An 18,235-nucleotide genomic window follows, 5' to 3' on the forward strand; every position below is an offset into this window, starting at 1 on the left:
TTGGAAACTTCCACCTATCTCAAAGGAAAAACACAAGTCCACAACTTTTATAGTGAAATGGAGAACAAAGAAAGATGCTTTCATTGGTCAGTGTTCCATAATCTCATAAATTCAAACCAATAAGACAAGAACATGCACTGATCAGCCACAACACTAAAACCACCCGTCTAATAGTGTTGGTCCGCCTTGTGCTGCCAAAACTGACCTGTCGAGGGATGGACTCCACAAGAACTCTGAAGGTGCCCTGTGCTATCGGACATCAAGATGTTTGCAGCAGATCCTTTAAGTTCTGGAAGTTGCGCGGTGAGACCTCCATGAATCGGACTTCCAGCACATCCCACAGATGCTCGAATGTCTGGAGATCTTTGCACTTTACAGGCCGAGTCAGCCCCTTAAACTGCTTGTCATGTTCCTCAAACCATTGCTGAGCATTGTTTGCGGTGTCCAGAGCATCACTGCCTCTGCCAGCTTTCCTTCTTCCCATAATGCATCCTGCTTCCATCTCTTCCCCTGATAAACGATGCGCACACACCCAGCTGGCCACATGATGTAAAAGAAACCGTGATTAATCGGACCAGGACACCTTCTCCCATTCCTCCATGGTCCAGTTCTGATGCTCACGGGCCCACTGTAGGCGCTTCAGTAGTGGACAGGGGTCAACGTGGGCACTCTGTCATATCCAGCATGAAGACTCTTCTTTCTTCTGTGGGATCAGACCACACAGGTCAGCCTCAGCTCCCTTCACGCATCAGTGAGCTTTGTGTGCTCATGAGCCTGTTGATAAATGGAGGATTATGGGAAACTGGGTCCATGTGAGACCCTAAAGCTTCAAGAACTCACTCCTCACTTGCTGTGTAATATATTTCACCTCTTGCAAAGTGCCACAGTAACAAGATAATCAGCGTTATTCACTTCGCCTGTCGGTGGCTTTAATGTTTGTGGCTGAGTGACAACAGAGAACAACCTGGTGAACTGAACAACAAGGCCTACAAGGCTTTTGGACCCTCTTCATGTGGCCCCTCTTTGACCTCTTACACAAAGCTCATATTGTTCTTAAGACACACTGTGTCAGGCACATATTCGACTGGGATAAGAGTCACATTACAGTGGTTAAGCTTTAAATGTAAATACATAAGCATCTAGTTTCTGAAAATGACTGTGAATACATGATCAATGTATGAATACGTGAAAAAACTGGAGTTTAAAACACTTCATCGAGCCAAACCACAAAGATGCCGTTTATTCCAGTCGTACATGTTCGGCAAAGGGTTTATTTCATTTGGTCGAATGGAGGCAATAGAGACGCTCCCAGTATGAGCAAAAGTACATCAGTGTAACTTATTTGTTCCTCTCCCTGGCAGCTCTTATGGAAGCAGGCTCAGACCTTCCCACTATTTCCGGCCCTGGGCGAAATGGAGAGCCACATGTTCGAGTGTGTCAACCAGGCGGCCGTACACGAGGAGCTGGAGGACGAAACCCGCCGGCTGTGCGACGTCCGCCCTTTCCTGCCGGTCCTCAAGCTGGTGACGCGCAACTGCGGCCGAGCAGAGCGCCTGCTGGACTCTAAAATCGGCGTGCTCATTGGCAAGGGTAAGACCGCATCACTTCCGAAGTCGCAGATTATCACGCAAGCTCTCGCGTGCATTACTCCCTTCCTGATTGATTCATTTACTGTCCCCGTTTGACATTGCCAATGAAAAGAAGCACTTAGTAGTTGGTAAGTAGGGCAGTAAATCTTTCCCAACACATAACAAGCCTGTAGAACCTCCTCCAGGATGCTAGGTAGCTCCTCCACTCAGCACGTTCACCCCGGCCGTCGGACCTCAGGCTGGTGGGCAGCTGCCTGATATCAGTGGCTGATAGAGAAGTGTGACGATTAACCAGACGTGTTCCTGACATGTCTTCCATCACATGTCACTTTGTATTATCTCTGATGAGGAGTAGGCTTTTCAGAGGAGCAGGCGGGATATCAATAGAGCTGAAAAGCCCAGTCATCTGAGGAGAATGTTTATTAATGCAGAAGACCTAAAACTACTTTCTTATTTGACACAGCGGATAAAGTTGGTCTCCTTTAACTTAATCATTTATCTCTGTAACAGCAATACTTGATTGAATACTTGAAAATGAATCTGTGATAACAGATAAATGGCTTCAGCCATTTATCAAGCAAAACCTCCAACATTTTTTCTTTTCTTCCTCATGTACGATAGTAAACACAGTAACATTGTGTTTTGGACTGTTGTTTAAATCAAACTAGTAATTCAAACACATCTCCTGAGGCTATAGGAAATAATACTGGACTTTTTTTTTTTTTTTTTTTTTTTTTTACTATTTTCAAGCCTTTTAAAGACAGAATTATCATTTGATTTGTCAAATAAATAATTGAAGATCAGTCGTGAATGAGAAGAATCATGTGATGAAACTTAACTATTTACAGTTTAATGTGAAAAAAGTGTGATAGGTGCATGCAAACACACCTGTACTGTATAAACATGCAAATAAAACACATAATTCTAAAGAACCAACTCTTTTCTGTTGCGCTCCATTACACACACACACACACACACACGCAAACACACACATGCGCACACCCACAACACACAACACACACACACACACACAGATCATGGAAGTTTTTTTTTGTCACAGCAGAGCTCTTCATATAAAGAAATGCAAAGAGGGGGAGACGGTTTCTCTTGAGTCTAAGTGAAGGAGACTCTGACGATATTGATATTCTTCCCTCCTGGCTCCACTTTGCTCTGACATGATCTTTTAAATGCTTTTGTCAGAGTAAAGTGGTGTTTCAAAAGGAACCCCACATGCATGTCTGGATAGCCATACGCACGCACGCACACACAAAAACACACACACACAAAAACACACGCACACACACACACACACACACACCTACCTCGTGCATTAACAAACATTAACAAGCTCACACGGCCAACCATGTTTTTTCCCCTCCAGAAATGCAGTCACACAAACGGGCCTCCACATTCACACAGCTAATGTGGTCCAGAGATTTTCTTTGAATGCTGAGGGTCATGTGAATGTAAAATGGCAGTAAATGTCAACGTGTTGTTTTCATTACCAAGAGAGTATTGTGCAGTGCCCTTTTAATAAAAAAAAAATAATAAATAAAAAAATAAAACAGACAAAAGCTCAGCAGAGAGTTGAGGGCAAAGTGTGATCAGGAAAACAGCAGATTATACCTCTGGCATTTGGCAGCAGTGGGAATATGAGGTGGCTCTGCCTTAATCCCATGAGAGGCTATCATTTGTCATCCTTTTACACATTCATTACTACTCGGTGGAAGTGTCGGGCATCAAGTGTCCCACGGGTGGTTGTACATTTTTCATCAGTATTAAAGCCTCTGCACTGATGTATATTACCTTCAAATCTTCCTCCTTGACAGCTCCCCGTACTTCATACGTTTCCATACAAAATTGCTTATTAATTAGCATTTCTGTTTATGCAATCTAAACTGTCCACTTTGTTTAAATCATGAAATACCTGTTGTCCTTTTACTAACCATATCCAGGTCTCCATGAACTCGATGCCATAAACGACCAGGAGGTGAAGGACTTCCGCAGCAAGACGTTTCGTATCAGTGAGGAGAAGATGCAGCGAGTGCAGATGATGACGTGCACAGAGTGGCTGCAGGCCTGCTTCTCCCCGCAGCTGGAGCCCGCCGTGGGAACAGACGTCACCGACGGCGTCAACGACCAGACGGCGGACCTGAAAGTCATTATCCACTTCGACCAGTCCCAGGTGAGGCTCCGCTGGAACTGCTAGAGTTCTTGGTGATGGAAGTGGTGAATTGGGAGCTGTTGAACCTACGTGCTCCAAAGGTTTTATCGGTCGGCTGTGTCATGCGCCGGCTCCGACACGGCCACTCCAGACGATGCTCGTGTTTCCACCAGTCGTGCCGCGGTGCATTTCAGAAGCAACCTCGTCTATTTTTGATCGAAGCCGTGTCGTGCTGCATAGAGCCGATCAGCGAGGCAGGAAGTCGGACACAGGAACAGCACAGAGAATCTGATCAATTTTCATAATAAAAACCCCTGTGCAGACTCCCGATCGTATACCACATCACAAAATCAGTGTCTCACCGCCCTTCGTTGCAAGTTGCACGAGAAATGCGTTTTCGTCCGGCTAACAGGCACTTAATGTGAAATATGATGAAATAATCATGAGGGTAAATGTTTCCAACTGAAACACAGCAAACTGTATTGTCTTTGTAGATTACAGCACAAAGTCAGAAAATGGCAACAACTAACTAACCATATAACAACGTTTACCCTCTAGAAGCACAAAAATCAAGGAAAAACTGACCAAATCAGGAAGTCAATGAGTCCACGGAAACACCTCCGTGTACCCACCGAGAAGAGTCACCACCATGACAGCAGCTCCGCGTGTGTGCCTGTAAATAATTAAGCATATAATATATCGGGAAGAATAGTTTTGAATTAGTAACATTTTAATAGCATATGACAGAAATAAATAGAAAAGAACATTAATATACCTTGAGGGCTAAAATGTTTCACATCATTCGAATTTGAATTATCTTTGAGGGCTCAGAGATTATTATTATTATGATGATTATTATTATTATTTGCCTCGTGCAAACGCATCAGTCACACACAATGAACCCTTAAAATGAATTCAGTTACACATAATTGTGTTGTTTAACGATGTTTTGTTTAATGTGACGTAATGGGGCACTTGGATCGATGACATGATGCTGGGAGCGATACGGGTGATTCCTGGCCGACAGCTAACAATAACAAAGACTGATGGCTTCTTAATTCACTGTTTACATTCATTTTGTCATTTTCCTAATTAATTACCTGGCGGAAGTCTAACACACAAAACAATATAATAATAAACCCATTCGTCAAATCCATAAGGTGTTGTTTGTTCAACATGGCTGCATGCCTAATGAGCTCAGAATAACAGTGTGACTTACTGCACCACTGCAGAAGACAAAACCACCTTGTTTGACTTGCAAAAGTAGCCATGTGACTCCTCCAGCGCAGCACATGGACTGTGGCCCGCCTCCGTTTCTGCTCACTGTTGGCAGCTCCACAAAAGTCACGTGATTGAGCCCAACTAGCAAGACATGTGACAAACACTAAGTGGGTCAAAACCATCAGTGAAATTATGCCATCCTCCCAGACACACACACACACACACACACACACACACACACACACACACACACACACACACACACATTAGCATGGCGGCTCAAGGGACCAAAACGCTGATTAAAATGGACCTCGCTTTGCCTCTCCTCCTCTGAACTCACTTGACTGTGTCCCTCCATCTGTCTCTGTCTCTCCGCGTCTTTTCTCAGTGCCTCTGTCATCGAAATAATATTATTTAATAATAAAACAGATGGTCACGTCCCTCCAGACTCCTGTATATCAGCTTTGATCAACATCACAGAATCACATACACAAAGGCAGGCCATCTGTGGCACGGCACTCAGGTGGACACTGGCAGGAAGTCTTCTACACAATAAGCCACATTATAGATGGGAAGTGTGCTGATGTGGTTTGTTGTTCAAAAGTGAATATGACCGAGGTTTAATGTGAACCTTCCTGTCAGTGAAGTCATTAAGATATTCGGGGTATTACCTCAGTCTTGTTCACTTACTCTGTCAATGCATTAGCATCAAAATTGTGTCTAATTTCAACATTAAAAAAAAGGTTTCCACAGTTTAAAAAAAAGTTGTGAAGTACTTTGTGGATAGCTACTGTTTGTACTGTCAGCGCTGCAGCCCAACCATAATGTAGCTGTGGCCATTTTTCTTTGATAAAACAGCTGACATTTTTATTAAACCTCCAGGATATGATAATTCATTGTCAGGTATCAGGTCAGCCCGGCGCTATAAATAGCGTGAAGCAGTGAGCCTCAGAATGTCACTCGGAGCATATTACTTCATGGGTGGAGGACTCGCATGTATTTAAACCCATTTCAGTGCACAACCTGAGCTCATTCAGCCATGAATGATCACTTCTATATGAACCCTGTGACTGTGTGTGTGTGTTGCTAGCACGCAGGAAAAGTCACAGAGGCTTTTTGATCTGCTGGAGGTGCGTTGAGCCCCGTCTGTTTACGTCCATCAATCTCATCAAAAGAATCAGAGTTGTCTTTATGGGCCAAGTATGTTTACATGTCAAAGAAATTTGTAATGGCTCTCGGTGTACTTGCACGCAGCTTATGTTCTCAACTTCTTTGAACGTATAATAGTGTATGATTGTACGTAGAATGTGCTGGAGAACATGTTTTGCTGTTTACTATCTCATGTGATGGAGCAGTGAGGCCTCCACCTATTCAACACCTGAATCAACCTCCGTCCCTGTTTTCCTTTCTTGTGTTGCAGGACTCAGCCAGTCTAAAGGTGTCATTATCATGCACCCCCGCCGAGTTGATGGAGCTGGCTCTGAGGAAGTGGCTGACCACCCACGGCCCTGAGGAGGAGGTGTGGAGGGGTCAGTATACGCTGAGGGTCAGCCAGTGCCTGGAGTTCCTCTGTGGAGATCATCCTCTGATTCAGTACAAGGTCTGTGGCTACACATTAGACTTGGTTAGGTGTCTGTCAGGGGCTGATAGACTTCAATACAGAGTTAGATGTGTCACTGTTTGCGTCAATATCATGTCCAGCAACAGATATATCTATAGTTTAGCTGCTTTTTTATTATCTACTTTTTTTTATTGTTTTATATAAATGTTTTCAGTCTGACAAATTTATACAGCGTTATTAGGGCCTGATTTACTAAGATCTCAAATAAATTGCATGTTCCTTCCAAAAGTTTGCACATTTTTTGCACCCGTTTCGCGGGTGATTTACTGAGAGAAATTGCGTCATTGAAATCGGGTGCAAATCGCTGTATTTAAATGAGGGGTTTGCGTGTGTTGAAGTGATTCCAGCCATGAAAAACACAGAACGACCACAAAAGGAAAAAGGAAATCTGATCCCATTGAAATATAACAAGAACAAAACACGATATGGGAGATTATTTGCAAGAAAGTCAATACTGTGGCAAAAAGAAAAAGGCGGAAAAAAAAGGCTTAATAATAAAACGTCGGCATATAAAAGAGGAGCGACAGTGGATGAGATCCTCCAACCGATCAGCAGGTCCAGATCTTTCTGTGATGAGCAGGTGACTTTTCATTCAGTGTCTCGCGAGTGCTCGTGAACCTGATGAAGCTCCCTGTGAATTCTGCGGGACACATTCAGGACCTGTGACAGCACACCTGAATAACGGGACTGGGTGGGATATCCAGGCAGCTGGAACGACCCAGAGGCAGGAAAATGCTGAGTCGAAAGAAGTTTTTTAATTGCTGGTATTTCATGGCTCCTCCTTGTTATTGGCTGTCAATCATCTTTCAGTTCATTCAATAACTCAGACATGTCTTCGCTGGACAAACGACATGTCTGAATAATATTTCCCTCTGACATCTCAAAAATGTTTCCACGGGTGTAAAACCACGTTCTCTACGTGTTCTTTCGTTTCCTGCGTCTCCTTCTCACCACAATGAGAGCAGCCGTCTCTCCAGATTTGCGCATCAGACTAATATGTTCCTTTGTCGTACTAAAATACACACAATCACTTGTCCTATTTCTGCTTTCAGGTTTAGTAAATGTCATTGCGGGGGATAAATTGTTCTATTTGCATGTTCCCTCCCAGTGTTTTGCACCTTCAAGCCCAATGTTACATATGCACGCAGGCAAACACGCAATATGGACGTGTGTGATAATTGCACATTTGAAAGACACAATCCTCATTGCACGTCGTTAGTAAATCTACTTGGACATTTTTTTTGTGGGTGGTGTGGAGTTTACACCTGATTTTACACGCACAAACCTTTAGTAAATCAGGCCCTTAGTGCGTTATTAGTGTGACTGTTTTATGATACCAGGAAGCAACGTTGGCAGGTGGAACAAGGGAAAGTTAAAACAGTAACGGTAATATTTTTGGTCGAGGAGTGGACGGTGGATTGTATGTTTACACTATGCATGTTTATGATCAACTTGTTTCAGCTGTCTCACATGATTCAGACACTAACCAGCATTAGAACAATGTGTGTGTCAGGTCGACACAAAGTCGCTCGGTCAGGTCGGTCTGGATGCTGGTCCTTTATATTTACACTCTATAAATGGACTCAGAAAAGTGTGTACATCATTCTCTTTAACCTCCAGACATTAAAGCTCTAAAAGGGATTTTTTTTTATATATATATATATATATATATATATATATTTATTATTTTTTTACATTTTTCAGAACCATCAATCAAAATGGTAAACTTGAAGGATTTTGGTCATCTTGCTTGTTTTCAGTTGTACATGAAGTAATTGGAATGAGTTGCCATAAACAAGATTTATCACACCGAGAAGCTTAAAAAAACGTGAAGGTTTCAACATTCAGAAATATATAACCGCATGATAAACAGATGGGCAACACACTCAAAGCGTACAATAAAAGTAGTTGTCATAAGAAGAGCGATACTGTAGTTGTAAAATTTATATTTGGCAGCATAATGTAAACATAGCAAATTTAGTGATTTTATCAGTATATGGATTCAATAAGCCCGATTGTTCTTTCCGTCCAGCTTCAAAAACACTATTGTGTGTAGACCAGAGTAGCTAACTGTGTGCAGCTGAAGTTTGTATGGCTACGTTTGGTGACCTATATGATGCGGTTTTGAAACGAGGCTTTAAATGAACAATGAAACAGTTTGTGTGCTTGTTAATTTGGAATCTGCTAACAAATTACACATCCATTTGGCTTGTTATGGCTTTATTTATTTCCCTCTGTCTTTAAACCAGTCCCTTAGTTTAGCTGATTTTAGACTTTTTCTCCACTATAAACAGCTTGAATATGCCCATTGCTTAAAACCTGTTTGTTTCCTGTCTTGTGCGCAGTACATCCGCACATGCCTGCAGGTCAAGGAGCCTCCGCACCTCACCCTGGTCCACACCAGCATCGTTACGGCCATGTTTGACAAGGAAATCTCTGCCATCGGCGCTGTGGTTAGCCGCAAGTCCTCCAACCCACCTCTACCGCTACCTCCCAAGAGAAGGGTTCCCACGGTGAGTCCAGGAACCTGTACGTCTGATGAAGGAATGCACGCCGTCACTTCTGTGTTGTGCAGCTTTTGTTTATTCCACATGTTGTTGTCAAAGGAACACTGCTCTGCTAACCGCTACGAGTTCATGTCATCTGATTGTTTTGGATCTTCAGTGATCTTCAAGTTGAAATTGGTTTCGCATACCATTACTGATAATATATGTAAGTTACGCTTACCTACTTGAAAGGTGACTTATTTGACATGACCAGGACCAAACTGAGAGCGTTGGTGCACATGAGGAAATGTTACCTAATATCTGCCCGTGTTTACCGAGTGGCGCTCAAAATAGCCGACGCTCCAGTTTGATTGGTTCACCTGCGGGGAGTGAAGCAGGTGTGGAGGTTTACCAAGTAAACGCGTACTTGGCAGCTGCCACCTGTATTTTTACGAGGCGGTGTTGCGAGTGTGTCGGAGCAAACCCACGGTGCCCTGCCAGCATTTGCCATGTTGTCAGAAAACATCGGCAGCTCCTCGCTGCTGCCGCCGCCGCTGCCAGGTGCACGTGGACATCACTGCTCGATGTGTGCATCCACTTTTTAAATGTCAGGTTGAATTTAATTGGCTTTCATTAGCGTGTCTCCTGCGGTTTTAATAGGCTGATGCCATGCAGCCTTTTGATACCCTGGTGACGGGTGGTTTGGAAAGTTGATGAATATTACAGGTGTGAGCCATCATGAAACATAATCACATGTACAATTATTTTATAATTTGTTCTCACTGTTCTTCGTGGGTTGATTTAACATTTTCTGTTACTTCATATTTTGTTGTTTTACAGACTGTAGCTTCCATGATAACATCACAATAATATTGATATTGTTTGTATGGTTTAAAAATAAAATTCAAACAGTGGTAATGGCAATATTCTGACTTTGTGAAGTCATGAGGAAGTTTCACAAGGCAAGGAAAGTTTATTTTTATAGCACATTTCAACAACAAGGAACTTCAAAGTGCTTCACATTAAACCATTAAAAGCATCAAAACATGAAGCAAAAGAAAAGGACATTTAAAAACAGTGATTAAAACATTAACACCAGAGTAACTTGCACATATCGACAACAAACGTCTGAAAGTGGCTCCGCGGTGGAGGAGTTGGTTCTACAAAGAGGAGCAGCTTCATTAGTGTGGAAGAGGTTCGGTTACAAGAGATCTGATGCTGTGTTTTTACTCATTATTTGAAGGTAAACTTTTTATTCTGCAATATAAAACTTAACATTTATTGCATTTGCATGGTTTCATAATTAAGAAAAGTATTTGATTACTTTTCAGTATTTTGTCATATCGTCGGGATTATAGTTACTGTAGAAGTACCCTAAAATATGGTGATGTTATTTTATATCGCCCAAGGAAGGAGTGTCACAATTATTGTGTATCGTGATTTATGATAAATTCAATCCTGCTGTAAAAATGACAGAAACATGTAGAGCTGAGGTTTACAAGAAAAGATGATAATAAAGATTTAGAATACTTTTAAAATAGCATGCCTCTCCAAGTGATATATAGATCTAAAAAAACACCTAGTTACCCTCCAATGCCCCAAAAACATTCAAATTTAGTCCAGATAGTTGGTGATGGCTGAAACTAATCATTCCTGTCATTCTTGATTAGCTGCTGATTTTTTTTCTTGATTAATCAATTTGTTCTTGAGTCATGAAATGGTCCGAAAATTGTAACAAAAAATATCAATAACACCACAAACGTAGTACTTTTGTCATCAAAAATGGGGTCATTTTAATTTTCCTGTGATTCTTGTGATCAACTTAGAAATATTTCATACCTTTTTCTTTCCACAACACGCCAAGAACCTCCTCTTCATACCTCTGCCAGCTTCTGTCTAGACTTCTGTGACACCTTGAGTTTTGTGGTAAATATTAACCTGCCCAGATTTTTAAGTGGAATTAAGAATTCCTATCATGTTTCCCTTGTTGTGTTGTCCCTTTTAACAACGACCAATTCATTTTGGAATACTTTATCCCACTTTCTGTTGCCCTGCGTGTCTCAGATCGTCTGATGGTTTTGTTCCAACATCTATGTTTAGACACAAAGATGAATGAGCCACTGGTGTTGGGATTGAATCCCGCAGGCGATATTATGAATAACCTGAGGAAACCAGGGCAATGCAGATGTGCTCTTGTTCCTTTTTAAATCACATTTAATTTGTTGATTTGGCTTTATTTTGTAACTTTGATAAAAAGTTGTAACTATTTTTGAGCAGTGCTATAAGATAACCTCTAATAAAAATCAGTAGCAGTGGCCTGGAGGAAGCAGACAGTCATAAACTTGCTGTAGAAGTGTGGGACATCTGTGAAGGGAAGTGAGATTTATTTTCCTGAAAGGAAGCTGCTATTGGATTGACACTCAGCTGATAATTGTTGAAAACAAAACGGGAGAAGAGAACTGAAGGATGGGATGCTTTTGTGATGACACTGTACCGTACACGGAGCTCTTGTTTCTGCCTGCAGACAAATATCTAGCCTCTTATCTGATAAGGGACTATGAATTACAAAGACCGTCGCACTCACATGGGCATTCAAACACACTGAAACAAACATCCACACACAGAGAGCGGCAGCAAACATCAGGAAGTGTGCTGGTTAGTCATGTTCATAGTTTCTGTGTGTCATGTGATGCTGTTTGTACTGCTGAGTGCTGACCCACGCAAATCCACTTGGCTTGACATCACAATGACCTGTCTCACCTCCCATATTGTTTGTGTGCATGCGGGGAACTGGTGGGTGTGAAGAAGCAGCGGTTTCGGAGGTACATATTTTTCACTGCACATTCTGCGTATACTGCTCACTCACAGCAAATCTCTCTCTTTCTCCTCTCCCTTCTCCTGTGCAGCAAGTACAGATGTCTGTGTGGGACGTGTCTATCCCATTTAAGATAGTCCTTGTGAAAGGCAGCAAGGTGAACGCAGAGGAGACTGCCAAGGTAAACTCTTGCTTTGTCTATAAAACACTCATTCATGTTCCTGGTGGTTTGTCACTGCACACACGCAGGTTTCAAACTCCACCAATCATGTCATGTCGGGTTTTTTTTATGTAGATTTGACAAGGCTGTGATTAAAAGAGTTTCCAAAAAATGATGCTGTATACACACTCTCACACACACACTCACACCCACCCATCAATCCCTCTCACCCACCCAGGTCCAGGTGAGGGCGGGGCTCTTTCACGGCACGGAGCTGCTGTGCAAGCCGGCGGTGAGCAGTGAGAGCAGTGGACGCTCCGACCACACGTGGAAAGACAGCACGCTGGAGTTTGACATCTCCATCAGCGACCTGCCACGCATGACCCGCCTCTGCTTTGCCATCTATGCCGTCATGGACAAAGTCAAGAAGCAGAAGTCCACCAAAAACGCTCCAACAAACAAGTACCAGACCATCCGCAAGGCAGGGAAAGTGGTGAGTGGGATCTGTGCTGTTTAGACTGGGTCATACAAAAATCATAAAACCTTCAGTTTTCAAACAGATACACGTTGACTAATAATGAATTGTGTGATCCAGCACTACCCCATAGCCTGGGTCAACACCATGGTGTTTGACTACAAAGGGCAGCTCAAGACTGGAGACATCATCCTGCACTGCTGGTCTTCCTTTCCTGGTACACGCACAAACACTCTCATACTTCATGTGTATTTAATAAATAAACTAGGATTAAATGAGCTTCACCAGTGGTTTCCACCATACAGTGAATTCATGCCAACCCAGTGTGTATCCGTGTGTGTATCTGTGTTACCCAGATGAACTTGAAGAGATGCTGAACCCCATAGGAACCATTCAGACCAACCCGTACACCGAGAACGCCACAGCGCTGCACATCCACTTTCCAGAGCACTCATTGCACCCCATCATCTTCCCCCCATTTGACAAGGTCAGACAGCAGTCTATCATTGTCCTCTTACAAACATACCTGTTTGCCTTTTTAATGCCAATAAGCTTAGATCAAGAGGAAACCCTTCACGTCAGCCCTCATGCGTACAAACACGTCAACGCAGACTGTTCATCTGAACATAGAAAGCTGGATGGATCAAGTGTGGCCCCATCCAGACTGACTGCAGTTTAATTTGTCATCGCAGTGGCTTAGTGCTCTTCATAATGATTCCTAGTGATTATGATGAAGTGGTGGCTGTTAGCATGAGAGGATCAGAACGTGCTCTGTGTGCTTAATGCAGTCTAGCAGTAATGTAGGAGTGGAAGTTCACTTCTTTTTTTTTTTCTTTTTCTTTTTCTGCAGATATTGGAAAAAGCTGCCGACATCGCCAGAGCCAGTGTCTCCGTACCCGTCGTGAGTTCACGTGCAGCCGGAGAACACGCTTAAATGATCGCATTTAGTCAAAGTACATCCAAGAGCAGACCGGCTGAAAATAAAGTGGCATAATTGTCACATGTTGGCCTGTAACACATTGGCATGCTGCGTTATTTCTCACTGTTTTACTACTTCACACACACACACAGACACACACTTTTAACAGACACACACCACAAATATAACCTCTCAAACTGGCACCCATTGCTAGTTTCCTTGGAAACCCATTGTTATCACTTTGGCAGGGTGTCGCAGCAAAAATGTTTAAGTCTCCTTCAAAAGTGCAAAACTAAAAGACTCCAATCAGATTAGTGGTACGTGTTCCTGTCTCAGTGCCCCTCAGCTAAAAACACACTCCTGGGTGTGTTACAGCCAGTTACATAATCCTGTGTTATGTCGAGGGCATGCCTAAACGCAGCCCTTTGATATGAGCTGCATGTGTGTGTGTGAAACTACAGATTATCACGAAAAGTTGGTGTTTATTTTGTACTGTATATCACCTTGGTGTCCAGCTCTTAACAGCTCGGCTTGTTATTTATCTATAAAAAAAAAAAAGAAGCTTGCATATCAGGACCCAGTTTACATTTACATTTGTGGCCCTTTAAATCCTGCTTGTCGCTGTTGAATCAGACAGCACACAACTTGTTTTTAGCAGAGATAATTCAATAATTGCCCTTGGTTTGAGTTCAAGGCAGTTGGTGAGAAATTCTAGGAAACTTTGATACACTCCTGCCCTCTTGTGGTTCTTTACCGTCAGTGCTGCTCCTCGTCATCATGCATTTCCTGTCATATCCTGCCTCATCTTTTAATTTATCTCTCTTCATCCTCTCCCCATCCCAAGTGACCATTTCTCCCTTCCTCGTCATTCCTCTCAGGGTCGGGGGGGTAAGAAGTTCCACATCGAGCTGAAGGAGATCATGGAGCGCGACCCGCTCTCTCAGCTGTGTGAAAACGAGAAGGATCTGATCTGGACACTACGCCACGACTGTCTGGAGAATTTCCCCCAGTCGCTGCCCAAGCTGCTGCTCTCCGTCAAGTGGAGCAAACATGAAGACATGGCCCAGGTTAGCCAGCGTCTCCACTCTTACAAGCTTTGAAAATAAACAAGTTGTACTGGGGCTGTGATGTTATCTTTGTAACACCTGTACTTTTATGTTTTTATAATTAAAACCCGCATCTCCAGGTTTGTCTTTGAGCTTTTCATCAAAAATATATCTAGTGGGAGAAAGTGACTCTTTAAGTCGATAATTTTATGTAATTTCAATGATTTCTTTTTCTTTTTTTTAACTGCACACTAGTTTTATTACTTCATACCAAAACCATGTTTTTACTGTACTGTGAAACATTTAACTGCAAAAAAAAGTAAGATAAATATTTACATGCATTCACATTGTAGCCATAGCCTGGACATAAAATTCCACGTGATATTATCTCAGTATAGTTTCAGCTCTACCAATTGTGTGTTGGTTAATGTTGCACTTTAGGTAAAAAAGTTGATCGCTGTTATTTTGTTCAGTATTAGCAGAATGGCTTTAACATGCATCTTTGACAACAGACTAGTAAACATTATATAGTGACAGAACTCCACCGTCACCGACAGATTTCACAGAATCAGCCTTTAAAAACATGTCGTTGGATCAAAAAAATGTACTTTCCTCTCCTGAAATTAACTTTCTTCTTAAAGTTTAATCCAACCAAAATAAGACGCAGAAGCCAGAACTGTGTTAGAGCTGAAACAAAGACCTGTGACAGACTTTTTACTCGGGAGCTGTTGGAAGCACTTCAGTGCCATACAGAAGTGGAATAAATATAAATATATTTTACACCCAATCGACTTTAATTTATTCACAGAAAATATAATCGTGACCACAGCTATCATTTGTTATTACTGCAGGATTAATCTGCAGCTCTAGTGTGGGTGGTCCCGTGGGTAATCAAACTTTTGTAATGAACATTTAATTTGCCAGGCTACACAAGGACTGCATGCGCGTGTAACTGATGAAATGTATTGTGTGTGTTTGTGCCTCAGCTCCAGTCAATGCTGCAGATTTGGCCCAAACTGAGTCCCAGAGACGCTCTGGAGCTTCTGGACTTCAACTACCCCGACCAGTACGTCAGAGAGTACGCCGTGCGCTGTCTGCGCGATATGAGGTAAACGCGTGTTTCCACCCACACTTATGGTTTTATTAAATGCAATGACGTTCCATTGCTCCTGCTTCCTTCGGTTCCCTGTGCCTGACATTTGGTAGTGCTGTCTGTTGTCTCTCGGGACATTTTAAATGTCATTATGAAAATGGATCATTTTAGCCAGAAAATAGAAAACATTGTCTCACTCTTCTCTCTCTGTTCCTGTCTCCTCCTCCCTTCAACAGCAATGAGGAACTGTCACAGTACCTGCTACAGTTGGTGCAGGTGTTGCGTTATGAGCCCTACTATGACTGCGCCCTCACTCACTTCCTGCTGGAGCGCGCTCAGGGGAACCGCAAGATCGGACACTTCCTCTTCTGGCACTTACGGTGTGTGTGGCCCTTTAAGTCTCGGTATACACATGAACATGTGCACACCTGAACAGCTACACATTCAAAAACAAAGGGAAAGCTAGAAAATGGTAACATTTGACACTTCTTTGAAAACCTTTCTAATCTGTCCATGCTGCCTCTCTGCTGCCCTCTACAGGTCAGAGATCCACATGCCAGCTGTGTCGGTCCAGTTTTCCCTCATCCTGGAAGCCTATTGCAGAGGCAGCATCCCTCATATTGAGGTTCTAAAGAAACAGGTAAGCCACACACCCCATCTGTTTTATTTATTGTCTTTTGCACACATGTAATTTCACAAGCAAATTATTAAACAATAAATCAATGCAGGTTCCTACAGCAGATCCCCAACTGGGTACGTTAAGGTCTTGGAAAGTCTTAAGATGTATTGTAGATAAAATTCACTACTATGACAATACAACAACACAAGTCGTCTCAGACTTCACTGTAAAGTCCCTTTTCGGTGTCCGTGTACTGGAGGCTTTTAAGTTTCCACATCACACTTGTTTTGAATTTCACCAGGATTGGATTCCAAACTAATTGTGATGTCACAAATCCTGCTTGTCGGTTTGTCTTTCACGGTTGGATTTTCAGCGAGCTCAGAGAAACTCAGCAGATCATTGTGAAAGCAGGCTTCCAGTTTGAAATTCTGCACATACATCATTCTGCACAGTGAGGCTCAAACTTTATAGGAACAAAAAGAAACACAGTTTTGTGTTGAGGGGGACTTTAGATTTTTTTTTTTTTAAAGTCAAAATAGGTCATTCCTAGAGTGTAAAAACATGTCTCCTGGCTGCTGTAGGCAGAAGTGCTTGTTGAAAATATTTCTGCGTGTGATTGTAGGTGGTCAGATTGTTGTGACATTCTGTAAGTCCATATTTTAGCAAAACTTTTCATGAGATTTAATCAAATGAATCATTTTAATTTTGGTTCCATCTATCATTTCTCTGCTATTTGTCTGAGGCTAGGTCACACAAACTGATATTTACTTATAGTGAAGATAAAATTATTTAATATAGTTAAATATATGACAAGAATCTTCCTAAGTGGAAGTTGCAGCGTCCTTGCAGAAGAGCGCTGGCCTATTGTTAAACCCGACACGACTGGATTTATGGTATTTTTGGCCCTTCGCAGCAAAAACAGTGTCCCCCATCCTGCCCTCTGACCTTTGACCTCTGCGGAGTTGGTTTTGACAGTCAGTCGTTGGGACACTTCCTTCCACTTCCTCATCATTTATTTGCCACTTTCCTGTTTTGAAGCACGTACACACTGGATGGGATCACAATGCTGCTGTTTAAGCAGAATGAGTTTAGTGTTCAGTAAAAGGAATGCATCACTTGTTGGCTGGTTTCTTTTAAACAAACAGTAAAATATTGTTGTGTTGTTTTTTTTTTCTCTCCCAGGTGGAAGCCCTGAGTAAACTGAAGTCTGTCAATGAGCTCATTAAACTGGGAACCATCAAGAACGCTCGGAGTAAAACCAAGGAGGCCATGTTGACCAAGGAGGCCATGATGACATGTCTGAGACAGAGCGGCTACTCGGAGACTCTGTCCGACCTGCACTCTCCTCTCAACCCCAACGTCCTGCTGTCCGGCATCAAGTAAGACCACACGATTATTTATATGAGAATCTTCTGACGGGAAGCTTATAGCTTCAAGTTTCATCCCTCTCACTTTTCCCGTCAGTGTGGAGAAGTGTCGGTACATGGACTCTAAGATGAAGCCACTCTGGATCGTTTACAACAACAAGCTGCTGGGCGGAGACACGCTGGGGATCATCTTCAAGAATGGAGACGGTAGGAGTCAGAGAGGGAGGATGTGAAAGGAAGAGGAGGGTGGGGTTGAGAAACGTTTAAGTTCACAATGCAATGCAATTTTCTTTCCTTTTAACTATATTAATATTTCCATCTCGCGTCTTTTCTTGTTCTCGTCTTTCGCTTTCATTCCCTAGACTTAAGGCAAGACATGCTGACCCTACAGATCTTGAGGTTAATGGATCTTCTGTGGAAGGAGGCCAATCTCGACCTCAGGTGACTATTTCTGTGCCTCCCATCTGTGTGTTCTCCAGTGTGGATGCTTGTTAAACTGACAGACATGTCAGGCGTGTTTGTTCCTGCTCCCTGTGGGGAAGGGGAAGCTCCGGTGGGGTGCAGCAGAGGAGGGGAGAAACGTTAATTACCCCGTGCTAAGTTTGACCTCCAAGCCCCCCACCCCACCCCCCCAACACACACACACACACTTTTTATATA

At 42.7% G+C, this 18,235-nt stretch overlaps 1 protein-coding gene across 2 annotated transcripts in view; it reads left to right on the forward strand.

Annotated features, from left to right (window-relative positions):
- pik3cb (phosphatidylinositol-4,5-bisphosphate 3-kinase, catalytic subunit beta) overlaps positions 1–18,235 on the forward strand; it is a 55,035-nt gene that overhangs the window by 29,275 nt on the left and 7,525 nt on the right. For both annotated transcript variants that reach the window (XM_069147488.1, XM_069147489.1), the window contains exons 4-19: positions 1,362–1,590; positions 3,545–3,774; positions 6,395–6,574; positions 8,941–9,108; positions 11,988–12,077; positions 12,295–12,549; positions 12,652–12,748; positions 12,888–13,018; positions 13,382–13,432; positions 14,329–14,517; positions 15,483–15,604; positions 15,826–15,969; positions 16,130–16,229; positions 17,391–17,587; positions 17,673–17,782; positions 17,938–18,016. In XM_069147488.1, the coding sequence (XP_069003589.1) occupies positions 1,362–1,590; positions 3,545–3,774; positions 6,395–6,574; positions 8,941–9,108; positions 11,988–12,077; positions 12,295–12,549; positions 12,652–12,748; positions 12,888–13,018; positions 13,382–13,432; positions 14,329–14,517; positions 15,483–15,604; positions 15,826–15,969; positions 16,130–16,229; positions 17,391–17,587; positions 17,673–17,782; positions 17,938–18,016 (2,372 nt within the window). The remainder of the gene's footprint in view (positions 1–1,361; positions 1,591–3,544; positions 3,775–6,394; positions 6,575–8,940; positions 9,109–11,987; positions 12,078–12,294; positions 12,550–12,651; positions 12,749–12,887; positions 13,019–13,381; positions 13,433–14,328; positions 14,518–15,482; positions 15,605–15,825; positions 15,970–16,129; positions 16,230–17,390; positions 17,588–17,672; positions 17,783–17,937; positions 18,017–18,235) is intronic.

This window comes from Embiotoca jacksoni, unplaced genomic scaffold, assembly GCF_022577435.1.
Source record: "Embiotoca jacksoni isolate LCO1_2020_lvr unplaced genomic scaffold, fEmbJac1.0.p SCAF_14, whole genome shotgun sequence".
Lineage (NCBI taxonomy): Eukaryota > Metazoa > Chordata > Actinopteri > Embiotocidae > Embiotoca > Embiotoca jacksoni.